Source organism: Eriocheir sinensis, chromosome 45, assembly GCF_024679095.1.
Source record: "Eriocheir sinensis breed Jianghai 21 chromosome 45, ASM2467909v1, whole genome shotgun sequence".
NCBI lineage: Eukaryota > Metazoa > Arthropoda > Malacostraca > Decapoda > Varunidae > Eriocheir > Eriocheir sinensis.
This window is the reverse complement of record NC_066553.1, coordinates 9,972,244-9,999,572: the sequence shown is the minus strand read 5'-3', so window position 1 is coordinate 9,999,572 and position 27,329 is coordinate 9,972,244. Positions and strand designations below refer to the sequence as shown.

General features: G+C 45.8%; 1 protein-coding gene across 2 annotated transcripts in view; it reads left to right on the top strand.

Moving 5' to 3' along the window:
* Positions 1–27,091, top strand: part of LOC126980726 (uncharacterized) — a 31,143-nt gene extending 4,052 nt beyond the window's left edge. The window contains exons 2-5 of one of the 2 annotated variants that reach the window (XM_050831003.1): positions 4,500–4,761; positions 4,999–5,765; positions 23,592–23,766; positions 25,404–27,091. In XM_050831003.1, coding sequence (XP_050686960.1) covers positions 4,522–4,761; positions 4,999–5,765; positions 23,592–23,766; positions 25,404–26,594 — 2,373 coding nt within the window. In that variant the 5' untranslated portion in view covers positions 4,500–4,521 and the 3' untranslated portion in view covers positions 26,595–27,091. Of the gene's footprint in view, positions 1–4,499; positions 4,762–4,998; positions 5,778–23,591; positions 23,767–25,403 lie in introns of both variants that reach the window. The other variant, XM_050831002.1, reaches the window with a different exon arrangement.
* Positions 27,092–27,329: the final 238 nt, after the last annotated feature.

The following is a 27,329-nucleotide window of genomic DNA, read 5'->3' as shown; positions in this document are numbered from 1 at the left end:
TACTGACATACAAGGGGCGCAGGAAGAAACCTTCATATTTCAAGTAATTTTCAATTTCAAAACATGCGTCATCATTTACTTTAAAAAAAATAGTTAGGTGGGACGGATCATAATAGGCAGTCGAAAAAAGACACGGTAGCCTACCGTGTCGAAATTCATCCACTCTGTTTGTAAACAAAGCCCGCGGATGCGCAATCAGGATGGGATGTCTTAGGATACGTGGGTGGCAGATGACACCACACCGGATCTAAACTGTCTAAACCAACACGTTTTAAACCATTACAACAAAGCAAAAATGGTAACATTCCACAAGTACTACGCCCACCACCACCACCGACCCCCAGTGACAACAACCAATGGCACAGCGCAAGGCGTATAAAGTAGCCTATTGATCTTAAACAATTTAATATAACAAAACTAAATCTAACCTGACCTAATCTAAGTTAACTAAATATAATCTGCTCTCTGTACCAACACCATAATGCGATAAACGGAAATTATCCCTCGAGCGATTTGCGACGGAAAGCAATACGGCGTTGTGTGCTGTGTGCTGCCCCGACTTGTACTCTGGTTCAGGGTTTGGTCCCCCCGGCACTCAGTGGGGTTACATTTCTTCATGAACAAAGTACTTCACATAGTGCAAAGGTGTCCGCAATAAGACGGGCGTAGCTACTTATAAAATAATAGCGCTAAAATAATGAATATTATATAAACATTTTTATGCTTGCCTTTGTTGAAGTGGCAGTCAAGGGAAGCGACAACGACCAGCAATCGTATCAGCTGATGATGACACGGCTTATAATCATAACAAACACACAAAGGCGCCCACACACTATCAATCATGATCGCGCAATCATGTGATTCCGCAATCATGATTGAGCTAGTTCCATCGTGTGCGGGCTTAATTGAAGGATTGCGCAATTGACTGAGCAGAGTCTGACAATGTTGGATTTTTTAGCCCACCGTGCATAATGAAGGACGTTCATGACGACTCTCGGGTGGATGTGGAGTCTTCTTGCTCCATTTCGGCCATTAATTCATCAAATGCCATACTGCGTCCTGCGGAGCAGCCAGGGGCGAGTCCACAACTCCACATGCGTCGCTTCAGCCTTTTCTTCTGCGGGCCTCGAGCACCTTCACTGCGTCCATCAGGAACTTTATATTTTCATTTTTGCAATCCCAAGCAAAACAATTTTTGGGCATGGTTACGTTTTATTGGCACAAATTTGAGAGCCATCACAGCACGCACACACTCCTGGTGCCTCTCTCTGGGATTGAATGGCACAACAGAAAGTCACGGCCCATTATATATATATATATATATATATATATATATATATATATATATATATATATATATATATATATATATATATATATATATATATATATATACCCCATGACCCATGAAAAGGAGATCACTAGGCAGATGCCTGCGACCAAAATATCATTTTAAAATTTGGGTGGACTTCGGCGACAGTTGGCAAGGCTGCATGCCAAGACAGTCAGGAAGGCCGTCGGCCAACTCCTTGAAAACTGTCGGCCAGCTGGTCGGCCAACCAGTTCACAACAGTCTTGCCGAGAGTGGGCGACCGTCTGCAAGACCGTCGTCAAGACCATCTGCGACTGTCGGCCAGTCGGTCGGCAGAGTCGTGGTTGTCGTAAACGTGACGCCATTTTTTAAAAAAATGACCGTTGAGACTTGTCTTGAGACTAATTGCCTGCATGTCGCCGACATGCCGGCAACTAGTTGGCCGAATGTCCCAGTCAGGCGACGACCGTCGGCAATTATACTAGCCGACACCAAGACGGCAACAACAACAACAACAACAACAACAACAACAACAACAACAACAACAACAACAACAACAATAATAAAACAAAACCAAAAGACTCCCCCCATTCTTAGAGCGTGGGAGCCGAATTGTCAAATCCAAAAGTCGCTGGGCTGTCGTGGCCCAGAGTCGGCTCAGTGTGAAGAGGGCCATCGAGAAAAAAACTCCAACAGCCTCTAAATATGTAACTTACGGAACAATAATTGACCCCCAACTATCTGCGTATCCAGCTTATACGAGTACTGACTATGGGCCACTTTCACAGTTCGGCGTGATGGGTTTGTAAACCTCCAGACCAATACCAGAGACCTCGAAAATTCCTTGAGTAGTGTTTGCTGTTGATATTTAAGTTGAGAAATTTGAAGAAACCATTCGGAAAATCTCTTGTGTATGTGGTGTTACATCGAAAACCTAACCATCATGGATTGTAGAAGATTAAATAGTTTGGTTTGGGCGATTACAAAACCACTGTGTTGGTCTGTGAAATTGGCTCTTGATCCTGGACTACAAACGATAAGTACTAACGAGGCTACGGTTAATGTCTCACGATTCAAAAATTGAGGAAGGGAACGCCGGTGCATCTGTGTTCATGCAACGACAATGTACTACAAAACGAATCACATGTTATCATGGATTGTTCTCCTTCTAGGGACTGCAGAGCTAGATTTAACATGCTGGATTTCAACACTCTAGCTAGTTTATTGGAGAAGGACAGTGAAGTTGGAAACGCGTGTAGTTGTATATACGATTTATTAAAAAAAAATATTTGTAGAGATGCATTATCATGCAGAGATGTATTTTCGTTGCTGTTTTAATTTGGTGGTCTAGTGGTCAGCGTGCCTGGCTTCTACTCCGCGGGCCCGGGTTCGAATCCCGGCCCGGGCAGTCGGCGTGCAGCTCACCCAGCTGTTCATCCTCCCTTTCGGGCTGGTCGATAAATGGGTACCTGGGGAAACCCGGGGAAGGTAAACTGGTAACCCGGATGTCACACTTGCCCTGTGTCCCGGGGTAATGGGCTCCCTCCCACCACAGGCTCAAGGGCCAATGTTACGGAGATGAGCACCGAGGCCACGCGCTGCTACAGCGTATGCCCCCAACTTTACCTTTTTACCTTTTTAATTTGGTTAAGGATGATTTTGAAAAGTGAAATCTGTTTTTATCTGGACGAAATTTTAATTTATTTATTTATTTATTTTATTTTATTTTTGTTGTTATTAAAGTATTTTTAGTATTTTGTTTCTTTTGTGTATTTTGTTTGGAGAGATTTTGTCAAACTATAATAATAGTAATAATTATTCTCTCTCTCTCTCTCTCTCTCCGTTCAGTATAAGATATATTATTGAAGATTGAAGGAACTATTGCAATAGGAGAGAGAGAGAGAGAGAGAGAGAGAGAGAGAGAGAGAGAGAGAGAGAGAGAGAAAGGTGGTATGGCTGAGTGTTGAAATTGTTGAATAACCTCGAAATCTCGCGCACCCATTCTCGCCACTGGTGTCACGAGCTGTCCCACTATCACGGGCTGTCCCACCCTAATCTGCGCATGCTCGAGCTGTCCGGTTTTTTATTTATAAACACATTTCATAGATTGCATTAAGTCCCGTAATAGGTTATAATAAGCTTACCTAATTTTGTCATATGATTTTTCTTGTCTCCTCAGAGTTCTCTTTTGATTCTCCGTCAGGTTCAAAGGATACGAGCTTATCAATGGCTGACATTTAGGGCTCATTTCACCCTGAACTCTGAGGAGACAGAAGGAAAATTATAAGACGATAGGTAGGATTATTGTAAGTCATTAAAAGACTCAATGCAGTGAATGAGATGTTTGTAAACAAAGCTCGCACATGCGCACTTGCCTCCCCACATCGTCTCCCCTGCCCTAACCTCTTCGCGTTAACAGTACCACAAAATAGGCAATGTTAAACAGCCGAAGGAGCTGATTTATGGTACGGCCACTATTCTTTTAAACTTTAGAGTGGCAGGGGAACCATAATCTTAAGACTGACGAATAAAATGAAGGCAAAAGAATCGATTATGTGTAATTACTTACTGAGCAGCTCAGCAAATCATTTGTTCTTGTGAGTCTGTTAACTCTATTGACGCAACCTATCACCTTACTTATACCTATATACAAACAACCCTACCTCAACTCAACGGATAATAACCCAGTGCCGCCAATATATCGGCGCTTATCTAACCCATCGTACTCAGGTCTGCTCGATGAATAGTGACCTAAGTATTATTGGTGGTAACCGAGCTGATTATCGATAAATGGCCACTCCATTAAAATATATCATGCAAGGATAGTTTTAAGAAAAGAATCCGACGACATTGTATGTTTGGAATAATCCGAGTGTGGAAAAATCCCTTCCACAATTTTTATTATGCACAGTGAAGGCTTGAGGCAATCGGCTAACAGTGTTTGTTAGTTGCAATGCTTCAACCACTTCTTTACTTACGCCTGCAGCCTCTCGTATAACGTGCGTGGCGGGTTTGAACCAAACACTGAGTACATAGGCGCCAGGGAGGGAACTCCATTGGGATTCACAGTTCCAATTTACATTTGTTTAAGTTTCAGGAAGCATCAGATGATACATTAGGTATAAAGATACATAACTTACTACAAGTCTGAATCCTTGACCTTACACTTAACCTCATTTTCTCCCAGTCTCGGTGCCAGGTGTCCGAACATGACCTTGGCGGAGGCGGCAGCAGCCTTAGACAGACTCCTGGCGGGCCAGAGTAAGGAGTTCCACGCCGCATCCATCAGCTCCTCCAAACGGACCCCTTACCTTCCTCCCACTTGCTGGAGTGCCTCGGCTTCAGTGCCCGTGAGCCCTCCGTCTCCGCCACATCCGTCCAACAGCAGGGCGTCCTTCCTCGAGTATACGCAGCCGCTCGAAGAATTCTCTCCCTCATCTAGGACCGAGGTGAGAACTGGTCATAGTGGTCATAGTTTGCTGCTTCCTATGTGTTCTCAGGAGATGCATGTGTTGGTCGACCGGCAGCACGTGTCAGGGAGGGTCAGTCAGTTCGTGTGTCACGCCTCCCGCTCCGCTCTCCTTTTTGTATATATTATGAGGAAACAAATCACATGTGGGTAAAATAAGTTAGATTACTTCTTTAAGTGAGAAAAGTCATCGGTTCACGTGCGTATCTTCCCTCAGGTTGATAAGCACGGCACCCCCAAAGACGAGAGCCAGCAACACGCGCCGCCCAACCTTCCCCTTCACGACAGTTCACTCCCCCCTCCCCACCCAGAGCTGCCCCACCACAGCACTCCCTCACTACCATTACCTACCCTAAGCTCTTATAATGCTTCCCACTCCGCCCCTCCCCCTCCCTTTACCCCTGCCTCCCACTCCTCCTTACTCACACTTGTTTCTCATTCAGCCTCCCTTCCTGCCCCGCCCTCTGATTCTGACCCTCCAACGTCCCTTTCCTCCTTTCCCCTTCCGGCTTCCCATACAGATATCCCCGGTTCCTTGCCCTCTGCCCATGCTTGCCACTCTGTCCCGACCTACTCTCCAGCCTCATCATGCCCACTCCCTGTCACCTATTCCGTCACTCCTTCCTTCCACCCTACCCCCGTCTCCCTTCCTCCCCTTGCCTCCCACTACACACATCCGAAGAGCTCTGTCCCTCCTTCCCTCTCCACCCTTGCTTACCACTCCATTTCTTCCTCTTCCTCCCACTCCGCCCTCAAGTGTACCTCCCTACCTGCCCCTCCTATTCTAGCACTAAAAGCCTCCCAGATTACCCCACCCTCACCGTCCCTCCCCTGCTTCACAGCTTGTAGTACTCAAATACAGCACGGGGTGCGCTGTTGCCGTGGGGAGGTCGGATGGGGGCAGGTGACATCATTAGACACACCAGATCCAACCAAATTCAAGACTGAGCTGTGTCGGTCCTTCCAGGTGCACGGCTACTGCAGGTACGGCACCAGGTGAGTGGCTGGCTGGTCCCACGCATGGAAAGAGAAGGCATAGTGATAATGGCTGTTGTTAGTCTATTTTCTGCTTCAGCTTTATGTTCATTTAGGGTAGAAGGTCTTGTGTCTTCCTGGACAGCGGCCGTCTTGAGGCTTCTTCTTTCTATGTGTTAATTACATAAACAACAGCATCACCTCATCAGTCAAGATATTCACTGACGGCTTGAAATTCTGTTTTGGCATTGCTGAGGTAGAATGGCCTATGATGAGACAAATTATATCAAGCCAAAATTATATTGATAGTGTGTATGGTGTGTCTAGTTCCTGGGACTCACAATGAATTCCGTGGAGGGTGTTTTGATAAGATTCTACAGTAGGACTGTAAATTAGGCAGCACAGTGTTTCAGGCCATTATTCCCTCTACATGATCATAAAAGATGTTTCTAAACACTTATAGGCATCATTGTTGATACAAAGTTTGCGGAATGTCTGAAAATATTCTAAGGTCTAGAGCAGTGCCTTTTTCAGAGGCGCCGAACCACAGAGTTATATACATAGAGGGTTCCCAGAGCCTCGATTTTGAAGCAACTGGCGGCCATCTTAGGGTGACGGATGGCGAGACAGAGAAACTTAACATCACATAGTTATGTCTGCTACTACTATTCGCTACTTCAATTAGCAGCGCCTCGGCGATCCTCTGTCAGATAGACTTGTTATTTTCTTGTCCATTTTTTTCCCCCTGATTATTGTTATATTGGTACAGTTGCGGAAATGAGTTCCTGTACCCACTGTGGTAAGCCTTCCCACCAACCGGCAACGTCGCAGTAGTACTACTTAAGTGTTGTTGTGAATGAACGGTGTTCGTCGTGTTTGGGTGTGAGTGGCGGAGAGGTTCACTGCTATTCAGGAAGTGTAAGGGAGGCTTTATTCATAATTAAGAGGTGAAAATAAATGTAGCATGTGTATGTAACATGTTAAACCAATATATCACTACAAAACAATAACAGCAGAGAGAAGACGAGACGTATTATCTAGAGTCGAGACTTTGATGTTCCGCTCCTCCATCAGCATTCACGTGTGAACGTGTGCACACTGGCAGTAACAGTATACGAAAATGCGAAAAACCATGAACACCTCCCACAATGAACGTGAACCTGATCAAATGTTTGTTGTCCATTTACTACCTACACGCTGGTGGTAAAAAACAATATTACTTAACTAATAGGAGCAAGGTCCACAAACTATTGCATGAAGTATGTTATACGCACTCAGCCATGGTGGGCGTCACGTGACCACGGTTTCGAAACACACCACCTGAATTATACCCATACAGTTAAAGGACCATCAACTCCAAATAAGTATATGCCATTCTACCTCAGCACTGCCATGATTCACTGTAGTAAGTTAACAGTAACCCACAACAACCTCTTACATGTGGGTTTCTGCTCTCGTAACACAGTGTGAACTATTGAATGGCGGTGTAGTCACGTAGTGGGCAGGCAAGCAAACCGTCAAATATATTATCTCTCTCTCTCTCTCTCTCTCTCTCTCTCTCTCTCTCTCTCTCTCTCTCTCTCTCTCTCTCGTGTCTGAAGGAGAGAGAGAGAGAGTGCACACGTTCACACGTGAATGCTGATGGAGGAGCGGAACATCAGTCTCGACTCTGGATAATACGTCTCGTCTTCTCTCTGCTGTTATTATTTTGTAGTGATATCTTGGTTTAACATGTGTTACATACACATGCTACATTTATTTTCACCTCTTAATTATGAATAAAGCCTCCCTTACACTTCCTGAATAGCAGTGAACCTCTCCGCCACTCACACCCAAACACGACGAACACCGTTCATTCACAACAACACTTGAGTAGTACTACTGCGACGTTGCCGGTTGGTGGGAAGGCTTACCACAGTGGGTACAGGAACTCATTTCCGCAACTGTACATGTCATATACCATCTGAATCGGAAAGATGTGCTGAATTTGAAACTGTAAACGAAAATTTAATGAAATTAAAAGTACATGAATGACAAGGAGATGAAACAAAAAAGAGGAGTAGAGCCAAGCTATTTTAAGGCCTATGCATACTGTATATGCATCAAATTTCAAATTTTCAAAGGTGAGCCACAAAGCAATGGCAGCACAGTTTTTCAATAACTGCAGCACCAGGTGTGATGCCCCAACTAGTTTGCCACTATTCCACCAATCGGACCGTTGCACTGATTGGGCAGCTTAAAGTGTGCAAGCCAAACCAAGCGTCAACAACTCAAATCAATCGATGCTGGATTTTTTTTTTTCTGGTCACAATTATTAATTTTTGTCATGCACACCACGAAAAAAAACTATATATATATATATATATATATATATATATATATATATATATATATATATATATATATATATATATATATATATATAATATTTCAATGATATTCCACATTTTCATGCGGGCTCGGAAGAAAACTTCAGTAGGACGTTGCCCTTCACCTGCTTGCCTACTTACACGTTACTAGAAGAAAAAAAAACTGAAGTCGGCGATTATCATGACGAAAGAGTTCAGTGACAGACAGCCTCAGTGTATCTGGCCGTGATCTCTTGGGTGTCGACCCGTTTTCGGTCCACACTCGGCAAACACCGGGAGGAGAGATGACTAGTCGACATAGATGACCGCAGCCACTTTCCTACTTTCCTCAGTGTGGTAAATGAATTGTCGACTTCACATGTACTAACGGAAAGTGTTAGCAACACCAGAATGGCTTATCGAACTGCTGAAATTAGTTCACATCTCCCCAGGAGCTCCATGAGGGTATCAGCCGTGTTGGCCACCAGAGATCGAACCACCAGAGATTGATTAGCGAAGTTACTGATCTTGTAAATTCCGTTTGCCTGAAACACATTTCTAATTATAAAAGAAGTAGTCTGAAAATCGGGATGCTTATATGGACGAAAATGCATTTCACACCGCTGAGTGATATATCGATTACTCAATTTAAAAAATAAAATTCCCATGAATCCGTGCCGTTGTGCACGCTGAAAGCAACGATCTTAATTTCAATGAATTTGCCGGTTCAAAAATACAGTGATCGAAGTATTCATGAGACTGTAGAATATAAAGTAAACTGCATCCAAGCTTCAGCATGCGGTCCTTGAAGACTGGGTGATCTATCTCTATCATTAGATGTGGATGTAGAGAGAACTACAGTAAGTAATGCTCCTGCGTCCAAGGCAAGTATAGAGAGGTATAGTCACTCTCATAGAACGTGAAGAACCAAATTTTGAAGTGATCTTTTAGGGACTCGGTCTGTTTTATTTTATAAATATATAACAATAAAATAAAATAAAAAATAAATTTTTTGTTTTTTATGTGAAGCAAGACCCTGTCGTGTAAAAATATAAATAAAAATATAAATAACGGCATCTCATCCATCCTGGACGATGATGGGCTCTCGATAATAAGCCCCTCCCTTCCTCGAGTTTTGCGGCTCCCCCGCCCCATCCTCTGTTCTGTCGATCAACATCACTTTCACCACACTTCACTTCCCACTTCTATTTGTGCCTTTTTCCTTCAGATTGAAAGACAAGACATCCAATATCTAAAATTCTATCATTCCCAGTCACTAGTATAAATTTGTAACAATACGAAAATTACACATACGAAAATATTCAGGTGCGAAGGATGCTGTGTGTCTTGCATTTTATTTCCATTCAACTCAATGCCATGCTCAGCTGGTTTTCGTCCTTTTTGACTCCAAGTATTTTATTCTGATGTATTTCGGGTTCTGACGGTATTTTACATTCGGAGATTAAATACATATGTCAAACTCAAACAAAAAGATAAAGGACACCATTGAAAAAAATTATGCTTCATTTTTGTACTCAAGTCGAAAGGCAAGCTCACCCTACTCCATCCTCTGAATGTAATCCTGAGTCTGAATTTAACTGATTTCAACAAAAGTGCAATAAACGTGTCACGGCTCGGCTTAGATTATGATGGCTAGACAGCCTTGGAAAATTTGGAAGTGTTGGGTTGACACCACAACAGAATCAGGAGCTAAAACACAGTGCAGATCTGGAACATAGATGTAAGGGCCAAGGTGAAGGCTATCTCTGGGAGTGCCTGCGTCCCCATCGGAGCCCGAACTGACCGCTACAAGAACAGTACTCAACCGACAATAGAAAGATTTTTAAACACGTAATAGATGACCATATCCAGACATTTTAAGCTCTCATCAGTTCATTACATTAATACAGTGGTTCCCAAACTTTTTCTGGTCGTTACCCACTTTTCATACATGATCCTTGTCCCGCTAAACTCCTTTGGTTTTATCTGTACATAGCCTCAGAATATGGCCCCCTGCATTCTGTTATATGGCCCTCCAGGGGGCCATGGCCCCCAGTTTGGGAACCACTGCATTAATACTTTATTCATTTTACTTTAATCACTATTGTGGAGTTTTCAACAGTTTATTACGTACATTTTTCTTTTATTTCTGTTAATTCCATTCATAGTCACCATGATAATTTTTTCAACAATTCATTGCATTTAGGGTAGGCGGTGGCTGAGTGATTAGCGTGCGGGCCCCGCATTCACCGCGTGATGGACGACGCGGGTTCGAATCCACCGCTACCACCTCGAATTTTTCAGTTACCGCCGAGTGGCTTAAGACTACCCACATGCTGTCGTGAAGACCACCCATCAACCCGGACTCTAGAGGAAACCGTCCAAGTGAATCAAGAACGAGTTCCGGGGGGCAGCATGAGCCAAGAAAAGATGGCGCCACTATAAAAACACTTGCCTGCGCCATGACGGGCTGGAGCCGACTACCATCCAGAGCCCTTAACAAAGCCTACCAGCGCTATAGGCTGGCACGTAAAAAAAAAAAAAATCATTTTCCGTTTTTGCTTTTTACGTTTTAGCCTATAGCGCCGGTAGGAGCCTATAGCGCCGGTAGGCTGTTTGTATTCATTTAATTTAAGTCACCAGTCTGTTTTTTATCCTCATTTTAGGGTTATACATATTTTAGACTTTTATGCGTTTGTATATTTTCAGCCAAAGGTTGCATGTATTTATCACGGAACCGTTAATTATTATAATTATAATATTAGAGTTCTCAACGATTCTATCAAGGAATCCAGGTATGGGATGAGCACTGCTGCTCGGAAGTACTCCTCCGCTGTCTTGCTCTGACAGTTGGCCCGATGAGTCTGGCGCCCACATTCCTTGGGCATCATTAGAGGGGATTTAATTGCTTCTGAAATTTTCAGTTTCAGACAATGTCATCTCTGACGATGTTTTAAGTTTTCTCTCTGATTCTCAAATGAGAATATCAGCTCTTGCTTGTGAGGAAACGCCTTGAGTACATAAAGTTTTTCCGTTTGTTTATTTTACAGTAAAGGAAGCAGCTAATGGGCCCGAGTTAGCTGATTTAATAATAGAGGAGATATGAGGTTTCCAGTTGAGATTTTGAGTTTAGGATTTATAGACCGAGGATGTTTATTGTAAAAGAAGGTGACAGCTGAGTGTCTTGAGTGTTATCGAAGAATAAGGGATAGGTGTTTGAGAGATTGACAGGTGAAAAAATTGACGCGTTGAAGGATATCAAAGTTCTTCTTGCCCCAATCGGGAATGATAGTAAGGTCTGAGGTTAAGGGTTCTGTGGTCTCCAGTCTGGCATAATGTAGTTCCTGTTGGGAGGGCCTTCTATCAAAAGATGTTGAGTAATGCAGAGTTGAGTCATGGGCGTAAGAATGTATAGGACAGTTTGTTTTGCAAAGATCATCAATGAACAACAGAGTGGGAGATAGGACAGAGCCCTGCGGTACACCACTGTTGATATGTTTAGGGGAAGAACAGTGACCATCAACCACAGTAGAGATAGATAAGCCAGAAAGGAAACTGGAGATGAAAGTACTAAGAAAAGAATTGAATCCGTAGGAGGGTGTTTGGAAAGCAAAGATTTATGCCAGACTCTGTCAAAAACTTTCGAGATGTCTAAGGAACAGCAAAAGTTTCACTGAAACGGCTAAGAGAGGATGACCAGGAGTCTGGTAGTAAGACAAGAAGATCCACAGTAGAACTCCCCCTTGCGGAATCCATACTGCTGATCAGAGAGAAGGTCAGAAGTTGATAGAAGCTTAAGAACTTTCCTGTTAAGGATTGTTTCAAAAGGTTTAGAAAGAAAGTAAAGCTATAGGACAGTAGGGTGAATGATTAGAGCGGTCACCCCTCTTAGGCACAGGGTGTATGTAGGCGTACTTCCAGCAGGAAGGAAAGGTAGACGTTGAAAGGCAGAGACGAAAGAGTTTGAACAGGCTGGGTGCCATCACAGAAGCACAGTTTATAAGGACAATTGGAGACACTCCATCAGGTCTATATACCTTCAAAGGATTGAGGCCAGAGAGGGCACAGAAAACATAATTTTTTAGAATCTTAATAACAGGCATAGTGGAGTCAAGAGGGGGGATGTGTAGGAGGAATATGCCCTGAATCGTACAGAGCGGACTTTTTAGGGAAAGTTTGAGCGAAGAGTTCAGCCTTAGAGAGAGATGTGATGGTGGTGCTGCCGTCAGGATTAAGGAGAGGTGGGAGAGATGAAGAAGTGATGTTGTTGGAGGTGTTTTTGGCTAGGTGCTAGAAGTCCATGGAAGTATTAGAGAAAGCAAGGTGTTAGCATTTACTCTTGATGGAAGTGTTTTTGGCAAGTCGAAGAATAGATTTAGCACGATTCCGGGCGGAAACGTCAAGATAATGATTAGCAGGAGTGCGAAGGCTCTGCTATTTTTTTGTGAAATGCCTCTATCTTTGATAGCACGAGATCAAGCGTGATTGAACCAAGGCTTTTTAGCATGACCAGAGAAAGTACGTGGAATGTATGCCTCCATTCCAGAGACAATCACCTCAGTAATGCACTGCGCACACACAGAGGGGTCTCTGTCCTGGAAGCAGTAATCATTCCACGGAAAATCGGAAAAGTACATCCTTAGGTCGTCCCACCGAGGTGAAGCGAAATGCCAAAAACACCACCTCTTCGGTGGGTCCGGAGGCTGTACAGGAGTGATAGTACAGAATGCGGTGGTTGGCCCAAGCCCGTCATGGCGCAGGCAATTATTATAGTGGCGCCGTCTATTCTTGGCTCATGCTGCCCCCCGGAACTCATTCTTGATTTACTTGGACGGTTCTTCTAGAGTCGGGGTTGATGAGTGGTCTTCAGGACAGCATGTGGGTAGTCTTAGGCCACTCGGCGGTGACTGAAAAAAAAAATAGTTTTGTTATGAATGTTGTTCAAATTTATCTTTAATAGTCTGAGACAAACATTATTTTTTTTACAGTAAAGAAAGCAGTTCAAGGACAAAAAAAAAAAAAATCCCGCTAATCACATGCCCCTATATTATAACATTGAGAAGAGTGGCCAAAAGAGGCCGATTTCGGGTGAAGCAGTGTCGTGATAATCTTCTCTTGAAAGAGGTCAAGTCGTTGGCAGGAGGATATAAAGACGAAAGAAGGCTGTTCCAGAATTTCCCAGTGAGAGATAAAAGAATAAAGATACTGGTTAACCATTACAAAAGTGATTAGGACAGTATAGCGATTTGCTTGAGTAGAAAATCGAGTACAGCGTGGCCTCGGGAGGGGGGAGGCATGCAGTTAGCAAGTTTAGAAGAGCAGTCAGCATGAAAATAGCAATAGAAGAGAAAAAAAAAAAAAAAAAGAGGCAACACTGCGGCAGAATATAAGACAAAATGCCTTTTACCCCACGGTGCCCAAAAGGTGTGTGTATAAAGTCTCCCCCCCCCCCCCCTCCCAACACACACACACACACACACACACACACACACACACACACACACACACACACACACACACACACACACATGAGATGCATACTCCATACGAAGGTGGACAAGGCCCTTGTTTATGGACGACATCTGTGAGGGTGAGAGTCAAAAGCTTTAGAAAGACAGGAAAGTAAAACTATTGAACGATAGTTTGAGGGAGAGGAACGGTCACCCTTCTTAGGCACAGGCTGTATGTAGGCGTACTTCCAGCAGGAAAGAAAGATAGATGTTGAAAGGCAGAGACGAAAGAGTTTTACCAGGCAAAGTGTCGGCACGGAAGTAGGACTTAAGGACAATAGGAGGCACTCCATCAGGCCCATAAGCCTTCCTAGGGTTGAGGCCAGAGAGGACATAGAAGACATCTCTCCTAAGAATCTTAATAACAGACATAGTTGAATCAGAGGGGGGGATGAGTAGGAGGAACATGCCCTGAATCGTCCAGAGTTGAATTTTTAGAAAAGGTTTGATCGAAGAGTTCAGCCTTAGAGACAGAAGTGACACCTGTGCTGCCATCGGGACTTAGGAGAGGTGGGAAAGACGAAGTGAGTTTGTAAGAGATAGTTTGGGCTAGGTACCAGAAGTCTCTGGAAGAATTAGAGAAAGTAAAATTGCGGCACTTTCTCTTGATAGAAGGGATAATATTTACGAAAGGATAGCCTCCTCTGGCTAAGTTAATACGTAGCTACAACTTGGATTTTTTTTAGTAGGTACCTGAATGCAGTGCAGTAACAAGTGACTTCCGGAAAATAGAAGGGGGGCTGGGGGAGGTGGGGGCGAAGCCCCATATATGAAGTATATTTTGTATCCATACAACACGTACACTGCCGTTTTGCTTTTCCGTCGCAAATGGAATGGGGGTCGAGGGGGGTGAAGCTCCCCCGTTAGGTAGGTTATGTAAAGTTAGGTTTGGTTAGTTTAAATGTATTCAGCACGCAGTGCGGGGCGGCGGAAAAATACGCAGCGGGATATGGCGGCGGCGGTCCAGCCGGTGTTGCGAGAAATACCTTCTCACAGAAACAAGTTGCTCTGTTTTTCAATACACATGCACTGGGGAATACACAGCAGGAAAAACATAAATTTGGGGAGGCGGTGGCTGAACAGATAGCGAGACGGCCCCGCGTTCAGGAGTTCAGGCGTTCAGGAGGAGTTCAATCTCCGACCGGTGCCATCAAGCTGGGATTTTTCAGCCGCCGCCGAGTGGCTTAAAACTACCCACATGCTGTCCACAAGACCACCTATCAACCCGGACTCTAGATTCTAGGATTAAAGATGAGCTCCGGGAGGGCAGCATGAGCCAACGCAAGATGGCGCCACTATAAACACTCGCCTGCGCCAGAACGGGCTGGGCCGACCATCAGGCCCCACCGGGAAGAAGAAGCTTGGGCCGACCATCAGGATCCACCGGGAAGAAGCCTACCGGTGCAATAGGCCAAGACGTTAAAAAAAAAAAAAAAAAAAATGCCTGGTTTTGTTCTAGTTTCACCACTTGTGATCTCTGTGAGCGATGAGTGAAATATAGAAACAGTGAGCAAGTTGAACCTCTCTGCGAGCTCTTTTGCGGTTGCGGCGGCGGGTGCACAAAAGGCATTGAAAAGTCAATCATTTAGTGATTTCCGGAGAAAAATACTGCCTCCATAATAAACAGCATCATATTTTGTCCAGAAATAAGTAATCAGCATCTCGAAATTAGTAGGCTACCCTATCGTGAATAATCCCCGATGGATGAATTTTTGGTAAGTTGGAGAGTAGATTTGGCACGATTCCGGGCAGAAATGTAAAGATCATGATTAGCATGAGTACGAAGGCTCTGGTATCCTTTGTGAACTTCCTCTCTATTTTTTGATAGCACGAGAGCAAGCGTTATTGAGCCAAGCAGTAGAGAAAGAACATGAAATGTGTGCCTCCATTCCAGAGTCAATCACCTCAGTAATGCAATGGGCACTCACAGAGGGGTCTCTCTCCAGGAAGCAGTAATCATTCTACGGGAATTCAGAAAAATACATCCTCAGTCGTCCCACCGAGCTGAAGCAAAATGCCAGAAGCACCGCCTCCTCGGTGGGTCCAGAGGGTGTACAGGAGCAATAGGACAGATTACAGAAATAATGTTGTGATCGTAGGAGCCCAACGGAGAGAACAATTTGACAAAGTAAGCCGAAGGGTTGGAGGTTAGGAAGAGGTCTAGAATGTTGGGCGTGTCTCCAAGGCGGTCAGGTATATTATATATGTAGGGTGCTGAGCCAACTGCTCTAGATCACTGAGGAGAGCAAAGTTGTTGGCTTGTTCATCAGGCTGTACAGTGAAAGAGGATGAAAGCCAAAGCTGGTGGTGAACATTGAAATCTCCTAAGATAGAGATTTCAACGAAGGAAGAGTGAGTCAAGATGTGCTCCACTTTGGAACTCAAATACTCAATGAATTTTACATCGTTGTTAGAACTAGGCAAGGGATAGACAGCACAGATGTATTTAGTGATAGAATGATAACGAAGCCTCAGCCAGATGGTAGAAAATTCAGAAGTCATGGTCGTGGGCACGAGAGCAAGTGATGGCATTGCGTATGTAGACGTAACATCCAGCTTTGGATTGAAATTTAGGATTGAGATAATAAGAGGGAACATAAGAAATTACTGTCAGTCGCCTCAGAACCCGGTGTTTTGGTGTGGAAGAGAAGGTGAGATTTAGAGGAGAGATGGTGTTTCACAGAATAGAAAATAGAGTAAAGACCGCGAATGTGGCAGAAGATGAATAGAAAGTTGGGAGAGTTATCAGGACACCTCTTATTGTCAGCACCAAAAAGGAAGTCGGATATGGGGGTATTTATGGTCCCCCTCGCAGCTGAGGACTCCGAAGCAGTATATTCTTTCGCCATAATAATTTTTGAATTTTGTAAAAAAGTTTTAAGGAAATAGTGTGTGTAGCGTGTATGTGGTGTGGTGTGGGAAGTAAGTGAATTTTGTCTTTAGAGCGCATGCTGAACTACTCTCTGGTGTTAGTGAGAAAATACGGAAACGGAAAGTGAGGACACGGGAGGGTCTTTAATAGGCTTTCAGCACCCCCTTGCTTCCCGTATATACCTCATCGGGAGTAGCTTGCACCCGATTCGGTAGCTGTCTAACTGCCTACTCCCTACAACTCAGAACTCTCCCTTAGAATGTCTTCAAGGGTCCTTTCGCAACGATAAGCTCAAGTGAAGTCCGTAAGGCCGGTACTCAAAGAGTCGCATTGCGCCATTAGGCCTAGCGTTAGCCAAAGATCCAAGGCTAGTGTCACACATTCACGATCTTGAGTCCCGACGCCTCCCGACGTTAGAATATTATGCCATCCACGGTGGTCGCCATTTCTCTTCCCGATCATCTTCAAGTTATCTCGGGGATCGTTTGCGGCATCGCCATACCTCACCGACCGTCGTGGCGCGTCAGGCCACACGCCGACGGTTTAGGAAATTTCAAAACAATCTGCGCCCTCCCCGACAGCTGTCATCCGTCGGCATTAAGCCACGACCCTCGGATGTCCATCTCAACAACGTCGTTTCGACGTCGGCAATGATCGGCATTTAAGAACATCTACTTCCGATGGTTGTAACGTACGTCTGGCGACCGCATACAGATGTGATAACAGCGCCGCACCGACCATCTGTGTGAAGGAGGGATGATCGTAGGGTGATCGTAAGGTGATCGCTTGTCGCAGGCCAGGCGCCAGGGGTTGTCTCCAGAATGTTTGTTGTTTTTCAGTGTAGTACCAACATGTACTAGCTCATAAAACAGGTTATTGTCAACCCGGAGAAAGTTTCTGTAGAGGTCTAGATCTTCAGCCAAAAACTCCGTGATCAGATTGTCATAGTGGCCAAGCATTGGTTTCTGTTTCAGATAAGGTTTGACCCACACCCGGCGTGCTTTTCTTTGCTTCATCCATTGCCGTAGCTTCATCAACAGTTGGAGTAAATCCAATGTGTGTTGCAATTCATTCTGCTGGCGGTAGTGGAGGTAGGCAATCACATAATTCTGGGTTGTATCCTCCTTCATGCAGTCTCTGTGGTTGATGTTGATGTTGCTATAGAATTGGGCAAAGTAGGATCAATGGTGAGCACGTACCCTTTTCACTGTCATCTGGACACACGTGAGTAGGTTTCAAGATGTTCGCAAACTGTCCTAATAACGTCCTATTAACGTCGTTATCACCTACAGATGGTATTACGACCGTCCTCTTCCGGTCGGTGTCTGTTTAAACCATTGTCACCAATCTTGGCCAACCACCCCGAGCTGTATCTTTCTTTCCCTCTTTCTAATTAATCCTTCTCTCTGTTGGACGTGCCAGACCCTGAGAACAGGCTGGTGCACTCTTAATCCTAGTCCTTCCATACGTTAGCCGTGTGTGGCGTCCCTGTAAGGCTGGGAGGTGGGAGTCCTGGAGGTTGAGCGATGCCGTAGTCGTGTGCTGCGGCTAGCAACACACCTCTTTGGTCCCTTATTCTGGCCAAGACGGGCGGCCTCTTCTGGATCGGAGAGGTCAATCGGCTAGTCTGCGTGACCATGAGCCAAGCAACCACCACTGTGTCAGGTGGTGGCCGCGTATACTCTCCTGCTACCCCTGGGGCTGTTTGGTTTATAGGTTCAACGATCAGCCTCGCCTTGTAGGGCTCCGTTGTGGGTGAGGTCGCAGGAGAGCTAACCCTCCCAACATGAACATATGGCATCAAGTACCTACTTTTGACAGGTCTGGTCAGGGCAGGAGAGCTCCCCTTCCCCGAACACACCCACCCCCTTCTCTCGGGGACCGCCAGGGCGGTGGAGACGAGACACGAGCTCGTCGAGCCAGGCCCGGGGTTAATCTCCGGCATTCTCTCCGTGTGGGTGCCTGGAACGTCCAGACCCTCTCGAATGATCAGCATCTATTCTATCTGTCAGCCGAGTTCAGGAGGCTGAGGATGGACATAGTGGGGCTCTCCGAGTCTAAGAGACCTGGCAATGGAGAGATCAGTAGGGGAGATTATACCTACTACTGGTCAGGCCAGAGCGATGGTGCTCATTGCAAGGGAGTAGCTATAGCCATTTCTAGCCGACTGCAGTCCTCTGTCGTTGGGGTTACTCCGGTTGATGAGCGTATGATGCTGGTGAGGTTGAAGCACATCTTTGACTTCATATCTCTTATTGCAGTGCACTCCCCTACCGAGATGTGAGGAGAAAGAGATGTTCTACGCCAAGCTTGACTATAGTTGACCAGTGCCCCTCACGTGACACACTCATTGTCTTGGGCGACTTCAATGCAGTTACTGGCACATAGAGAGATGGCTACGAGTTATGTGTTGGTCCCCATGGCTCTGGCACCAGAAACGTAAACAGTTCACTCTTTCTGAACTTTGCAAAGTCCAGAAGGCTGAGGATTGCTGGTTCCTGGTTCCAGAGACGCGAGCCTCGCCGCTGGACTTGGTATAGCAATGCTGGCGGTGTGGCAAAGGAGATCGATCACATCCTTGTTAGTACTCGTTGGAGGATCCTCCAGAACTGTAGGGTTTTCCGGGGTGCTGAGTTATTCAATACCGACCACAGGCTTTTTTGTTGTAAAACTGGGGATTCGCATCAGGTCCCAAAAAATCTCAGATGCAGCCCGCCAGGGTTCCATCTTGAGAAACTAAGGGATCAGGCATGTGCTCAGGAGTATGCAGTGGCAGTCTGAAATCGGATTGAAGTACTTGAAGGACCCTGGAGAGTTGTGGGATACTTTTAAACGTGAAACTCTCAAAGCTGCCGCGGAGTGCATTGGAGAACACCCAAGGTCTAGGAGTGGCGTTGCCTCAAGGGAGACACTAGAGAATGTAAAGGAGAGTTGTGCTGCCAGGCTTGCTGGGGTCTCGGAGCGATACAGAACTCTGTCACGAAGGACTAAAACCCTTCTGAGGAGGGATAAGGAGAGGTATGTCAAAGGTCTCGTTGAGAATGTCGAGGGTTGTCTAAATGCAAACGACCTTAGACTTGCCTTTCGAGCTCTGAAGAAGCTCCGATCCAAATCCTCACATCAGACGAGTACTATCCGAACGGCTGATGGGCAGATAGTATCAGATGCGGATGGGTACCGGGCTCGTTGGGCAGAGTACTTTGGGCAGTTGTACACAGCAGAGTCACCAAGTGGACAGCTCCCTCTGGCTGGGTTGCAGACGGCAGCTGTTGATCCCCTAGCAGACGAACTCCAGCCTCGCTTGCGGAAGTGAAAAAAGCTGTAAGAAAGTTGAAAGTTGAAAAGACAGCTGGAATCTGTAATATCAGTGCAGAGATGTTGAGAGCTGGGGGTGAAGCCATGATCCGTGGGTTGCATGAGGTGCTGTCTGCCGTGTGGCAGACCGATGTCATTCCTTTTGACTAGAAAAGGGGGTTGGTTGTCCCTATCTGAAAAGGGAAAGAGGACCGATATGACTTCAACCATTACCGTGAAATTACACTGCCTAGTATGTCGGGCAATGTGCTCGCTCATTCGCTGCTGATGCGAATTCGATCTCATCTGCTAAAGTTTCAGAGACCTGAGCAATCTGGGTTCACGCACTATAAGTCAACAATTGACCGGATCCTAGCACTTAGCGTCCTCGTGGAAAGCCGACATGAGTGTCGACAGGGGCTGCTAGCAGCCTATGTCGATCTCAAGAAGGGTATTGGTTCAGTGCATCATGAAGCACTCTGGAATATTCCCGTCGGATTCCTGCAAGGATTAATAACTTGATGACTGGCCTTTACTCTGCGACTGAGAGTGCTGTGAAGTGTGGGGGAGGCGTTGTCGACTTCTTCCCTGATAATTATGGAGTAAGGGAGGGGTGCGTCCTTGCTCCACACTTTTCAACACTTGCATGGACTGGGTATCAGACAAAGTTGCTGACTAAAGTCGCTGCGGAGCATCTACTGGCGACATCAAGGTCACTGACCTTGTTTTTGCTGATGATGCTGTACTTCTCGAGGTATCGCTGGAGGTCCTGGTATGTGTGTGTCCTCGAAGTGCTGCATGAGAAGGCGAAGCCTCAGGGACGGGAGGTCTCCTGGGCCAAAACTAAAGTCAAATCGTTTAGAGGCTTGCTGAATGAGATAGTTCAGTCTGTTCATGCATGTGGGAGGATGTTGGTAGCGTAGTGTATAACAATGGTGGGTCTCACCAGGAAGTTTCTCGACGGATTAGCCTGGGCCACGGTGTTATGGACTTATTCAGTACGAGTATATGGCATTGTCGATATCTATACAGGCGGACAAAGATTCGAATCTTTAAGTCGCTTGTGTTTCCTGTCTTACTGTATGACTGTTAGACATGGACACTGAATAGTGACTTGAAGAGGCGAGTCGATGCCTTTGGTACCAAGTGCCTTTGCAGGATCATACGGCATCGATGGAATGTCCTCGTGTCTAACCAGCCCCTACTCCGCGAAACTGCATCGGGGCCTGTTACCAGCTTAGTCCTTGAACGCCAACTCCGGCTATATGGGCACGTGGCGTACCTCCCGGACGTCGATCCTGCTCACAGGGTTGTTTCTGCACGAGACAACACTGAGTTTAGGAGACCAAGGGGACACCCACGTAACTCATGGCTGGGGCAAGTCAGGCGATCCTGCCGGGAAGGACTTGGGATGGATAGGGCGGCTGCGTGGAAGCTTGCTCGGGAGGACCGCCGTGAGTATGGCGTCGAGTGAGTGAAGCGAAGCGCCCCTGGGTATAGCTCCCCATTAGTTAGTTAATACTCGGATCCCGCCCAGCTCTTACCTCCCACTCAGTTACCCAGTGACATGACAGAGGCTACGTTACCTTGCATCGCTAGGCTCCTGAACGCATGGCATTCCTATTTCGAGTAAACTTTGCCCACATGTTTTATCTTCAAGTCTTTATTTTCTCATTCCCAATCCCAGAACAGTTAATAGAAACATGATTCTGTTGTCCAGTCACTGAATCAGGGGTGGCATGTTCAGCAGCTCCAGCGGTCGCTGAGGTCATCAAAGCAGCTAAGATAATCCTGGCGAGCTTGTGGGTCGCTAAGGTGTGTGTGCGAACGATTTTTATAACATCCGTCCGCCATATTTGCTCTTAGAGCTACTATCTCTGCGAGTATTGTAGGGTCGCATAGTGGATGTTTCTCGACAATAATACATCTTGTTTCTAGTAATATTGAGTTTATTTACCTTGTTCCCATGTAACGTGAATGAAGATGAAGTTACATGTGATATTGCAGCATGACACGTAGAGCACTGAGGGGTAAAATAAATTACACCGACAGAATGGGCCCATTTGCTTTCAGTGACGAGCACTCGCCGAAATAGTATAGGTTCCCTAGACGAGAACTCATTCATAGGAGTGAAAGACTAGAACCAGTAGTTGTACGAGTGACAAGAAGACCCTGTGCTGGGCATTGCCATTAGCAGATTTTAATGACATTTAGATTTTTTTAAGTGGCTCTTTCCAGAATGTGCTGGGAGACATATCGATTACCACAGAGATGTATGAGGAAATTGATAGACAGAATGACACGTTTCTTGGAGAAATAAAGATGCCAAGAAGCATAAGTAAAAGTTTTTTTCTTCGCCTTTCTGTGAAACTATGCTAAATGCGTTTACTCTTATAATATAACATCCTTCCCTCCTCCTCGCATCTCAATGCAATGCATAATGGACACCTGTATTTCCTTTGCATTATGTAAAGAGGCAACCAGAATTAATATATATCCACAGGGATGGAGAATATAATATGCAACGAAGAGGAAATTCTTCAGAACAGCTATTTTCCCAATTTCGTTGTGTTTGTGAGTGCCACCATGAGGGTGAGCTTGAGTGATGTTAAGATACGAAGGCATGTGCTGGCAGTGTACGTGTTTACGTTTTGATAGGGCATTACGTTTGGTTTGCGGTGTCCAACATCTATGAAACCCTGCTTCTAATTAATCGAGCGACAATCAACTGGGATGCATTATGAACCAAAGAACCGGAACGAATCGTGTCTTAAGGTCGCATCATCGTGAACTACGATCATAGTTCCGAACCTTAGAAAGTACACTTAAGTGGGCCTCGTAGCCCATGATCACGATAAGGGCGCGTTGGGATGATTCAAACAGCGTCTGTCTGTGATCTTTTGAACATCCCATCTCAGACTGCCAGCCCGTCCGCGGAGAGACTCAACAGCTCCGCTGCTGTGTTGCACGAGAGCTCGGTCATTAATGCCGATGCAGCAGAATATATGGCGATACCAGAATATTTGGAGATGACGTTGTGCGCATGCCCTGCTAAACCACCAGCTGTCAGCCACTCACTGCAGCCCTCACTCGTACCGTCTCCTTGCCCGTGGACAATCAGACTGTCCCACAGCTAACAACTCACATAACCAGTCATGCAGTCACCCGGATATCCATATACCTAGCCATTCACTGAAACAGTCAGCCAGTCTGTCACACAGCTAACAACTCACAAAACCAGTCAGGCACTCACCCAGATAGCCAGACAGTCAATCACCCATCCACCCAGTCACTCAATCCCCAGATGTAGAAAGCAATATGAGAAGTGAAGCATATATAGAGACCCTACCGACCGGAGTTTACAATACACTGCTCTAGCTTCTCAGAGTTCCGCCGTCTATAAATATTCTGAGCATCTCGCTGTATTCTATTACACCGACGCAGACACACAGTATATGTTGGCCTCTCAGTGCATGCGCACAGCGCCCGCCTCCATATATTCCAGCGTCTCCGATCTGTCTGCTACAAGTACAAGTACACATATACTGCTGGTGTGGGCAGGGTGCGAGGTCAAGTCAAGTACTCGTAAAGATCTCTGGTGTGTAGCCTTAGGTTCTTGATCACATCTGCAAAATGTTTTGTTATTGATATGTATGTAAAGAGATTTGACGACAGGCGTGCTTTATTTTCTTTGTTATTCTTAATACACTTTCCTACTAGAAAAAAAAAATATCTAGAACATTTCACTTATGGGTGCATTACTATCCACTTGCCAACCGTTCTGCCGTACAACCTAATACCGTCATCCCAGATGTAACTACGCCCACGGACTGCACCAGTTGCGCGGCGCCACTCACCACGGCAAGTACAAGACACGCAACTGCAAGTCCTACCATGAGACAGGTTGCTGCCGCTACGGGGCCCGCTGCTCCTTCATCCACGACCCCGAGGAAGGTGTTCTCAAGTGCTCTATCGCTAACAAGGAGGTGAGTGAGGGGGAGAAACAGAAAGGGGCTAAGAGTCATAAGAATATAGTCTACCCGAGGCCAGTGGTTCTGCACAGAAAGCTCCTGTAAACCTAACGCCGCCTATCTTCCCTATGCATGAATTTCTCTAATGGATTAAATGAATGCTGCGTCTATGTGCGCAATGATATCACTTGCTCTCGTGCCCACAGTCTTGATTTTTCTGAATTTTCCACCATCTGGATAAAACTTAATTGTTATTCTGTTACCAAATACGTCTGTGATGTTTATCGCTCACCTAACTCTACCAACTAAGTAAAGTTCTTTGACTCTTTGAATTCCAAAATGAAGCACATCTTGACTCTCCCCCCTTCGCTGAAACCTCCATCTTAGGAAACTTCAATGTTCACCACCAGCTTTGGCTGTCATCCTCTTTCACAGACCAGCCTGGTGAACAAACCAACAACTTTGCTCTCCTCACTGATCTAGAGTAGCTGGTTCAGCACCCTACACGTATACCTGACGCTCAACATTCTAGACCTAAACCTAACCTCTAATCCTTCACCTTATTCTGTCAAACTGAACTCAGTTGGACTCCTCGGATCACAACTTTATTTCCGCATCCTGTCTTATCGTTCCTGTAAAACCTCTTCACTCCCTTCGTCTGTCTAAGAAAAAATGCAAATTCAAACGTTTTAGCCTATCATTGTTGGCAATTTTCACAATCGGTGAATATTTTTTATCCTTCTCTGCACAGACTCAAACACACTGAAGAGTTCTAAGTAATGCTATGGACAACTTGAGAATGACTTAAGCGTTTCTATTTCTGACGCTTCTTCAAATAAGACTCGGTACCCTCTGCGAAATTCTTAGACTGAATGCTTTGGTCCCTTGGATGGAGATAAGAGCTCAATAAGATGCCTAAATCTCTCTCACAACTAGACCTGCTTAAATGAGTCATGGTGTCTGCCCACCTGGTGAGCCAGTAGCGGGGCGATTGGCGGGAATGAAGCAACACAGGCCGATCACTCAAACAGCTGTGACCAAGTGGAACAGACGGACGTGCACATTATGAAATGGAGTAAATGGAAATGGAATAAATGGAACAAAGGAAGGGTTTCTCCACTCCTTAGCATTCAGGTTCATCTGTTCCACGTGTCCCGAGCTGTGCCTCAGTGTTTGATCTGTTTTGTCTCATTCTTGACGGACTTTGAGTAAGTCTTTTGGCCTGTTATTCTATTTCTGTGCTGCCGTTCAGTCGATCTGACCGATGATTTGTATCTTCTGATGTGTTATTTAGGCTCAGAAAATTACATAGGTTTGTAACAAGTGTAGAGGCTGCTGGGGGAGAATGCACTCACCCCGGGACATGAGGTCATCGACTACCTCCAGGAGGCTGGTATCCTCCATATTCTGTAGGCTTACAGCCAGTAGTCGTTACATTTATATTGTTTTCTAGAATTACTATTATGCACTTTTACTTTTCATAATTTTACTATTCTTAACTTATTATAAATTTAAGATTTTAAACTAGGTTATTTTATTCGACGCCATATGACCAGTGCAATTGCGGCGCCATGATTTTACAGTTCAATCAATCAACTAGTGTAGGTGAACAAAACCGTTCCCAGAACATATGGTATCTGTGCCACACGCAGGTTCTGGAGGCACTCCACTACTCCCCGGGCAACGAGGACGAGTACCGCACTGCCAAGATCACGTGGAGGCTCGTTGGCGCCTCCTCCAGTCCACCGCCCGAGCTCCACTTCTTAACTTCCAATAAATGGTGCGGCCAGCACGGTGACGTGGGGTCAGACTGTGAACCACAAGAATGCCAGCACAAATCAGATCTCATTAGTTCCCTTCCCGCCGTTAGAAGCGTCTCATCAGCGGCATCTAAGGAGCAAGAAGGCCTGTACAAGACCTCAGCGTCGTTGTTGCGAAGCGGCAAAAAAAATGTCTCAAAGACGGAAACGCCTACGTCGCCCCTGAAGAGGAAACACTCAGCAAGTGAGTTTGACTTCATCTCCCCGCAGAGTCCTCTTCGGCCCCAGACACCAGTCAGCAATGCCAGGTTTCCCCTGCATTCAGAGGGAAGTTTGAGTGTCCCGGCACCACGTGGCGGCGGCAAGCGTGGAGGAGTCGGTGTCGGCTTGTATAATGCCAAGGAGCTGCTGGATCTGGAGGTGGTGCAAAGTATCCTTAAGGGAGGACGACGCTACTCAACGACGCAGTGGAGCCCAGCCGACGATGAGATGGACGCTGCGAGGTGTCACTTGAGCTTTTCTGGCGGTGAGTTGTTGAAGCCCAGATACAGTGAGATCACAAACTTTAGATTTGAGGCCAACTATGTCAGCAGGAGAGGATCGTCCTGCAAGAGGGAATACTTACCAAGGCAACACCAGCGTGATGACACCTGGGTCAGCGAGGTGAAGCCACTATTCGTGGAGCGGCCGGTTCTGTGCAGCACTCTGCAGAGCGATTCTGACTCAGAGGCCAGCGGTGGCGGCGGCGACGGCGGATGCAGTGGATGGCAGCAGCTGTCTGGCCTAGTACAGGAACAGTCCCACACTGCAGAGACGTGGCCGGAGCGGGGCAGAGTCGGGCGGCAATGTGGGTCCACCAGGCACTGTCATGACCTATCTAAGTATAAGACGGAGCTGTGCCGCTCTTATCAGTATAGCAGCCACTGCGGCTACGGGGACGCGTGCCTCTACGCCCATGGCACGCTGGATCTGCGCTCGTGCCCGCGCCACCCGATGTACCGCACCAAGCAGTGCTTTAGCTTCCACTACAAGGGTTACTGTCTGTACGGCAGCCGGTGCCAATTTGCCCACGATATTGACTAGCTAACGCCCGCACCCCAGTGGGACTTCTCGCGGCACGCATGACTCATGAGATAAGGGGCGACACCCCACCGGCCCTTCTCGCTTCCCCAGTATGCCTGCGGGTGGGGAGGGGGGAGGTGTTAGCCATGAATCTGACTGATTGGTTTAATACGTAAAGTTTTATTGAGGAGGAAGTAAATTTCCTTTGTAACTCAATTAAGTTTTCTCTTAGTTCATTGCGATTCAAATGCTGTTTTTTTATTATTTTTATTTTTTCTGTACGTTTAAAATTAGAAATTCCCTTATTTATATAATATTTTATGAAGAGTATGTATTTATGATGCCGGACGGCCTTGCGTCGTGGCCTGAAAGGTGCACACGTATGTCTATCTTTGTGTTAATGATCTATGTGCGTTATTTAAGAGGCTCACGGCGTGACACCAGTGTGCGGCCGCGTCCAGGCTGGGTGAACAATGAAACACACTTGGTTTTGCATTTATTTTTATGTTTGGGAAAAATGTTTAATTTATTTTGCATAAATATATTAATAAATAAAAACATATGTTTGGCTCCACCTGGATGTGAGGGATGATTAATTAATACAAAAATGGGAGTCAAGGGCGGCTTGAGTTATGCTGGGCGCTGTTGTCCAAGTCCTGTTAATAATGCATGTTATTCCCAAGCAGCGAAATATTTGGTAGGGTGCGTGGGGGGGAAGGTGGGGGGAATAAGTAAAGTAGAGAGATTGGGGTATGT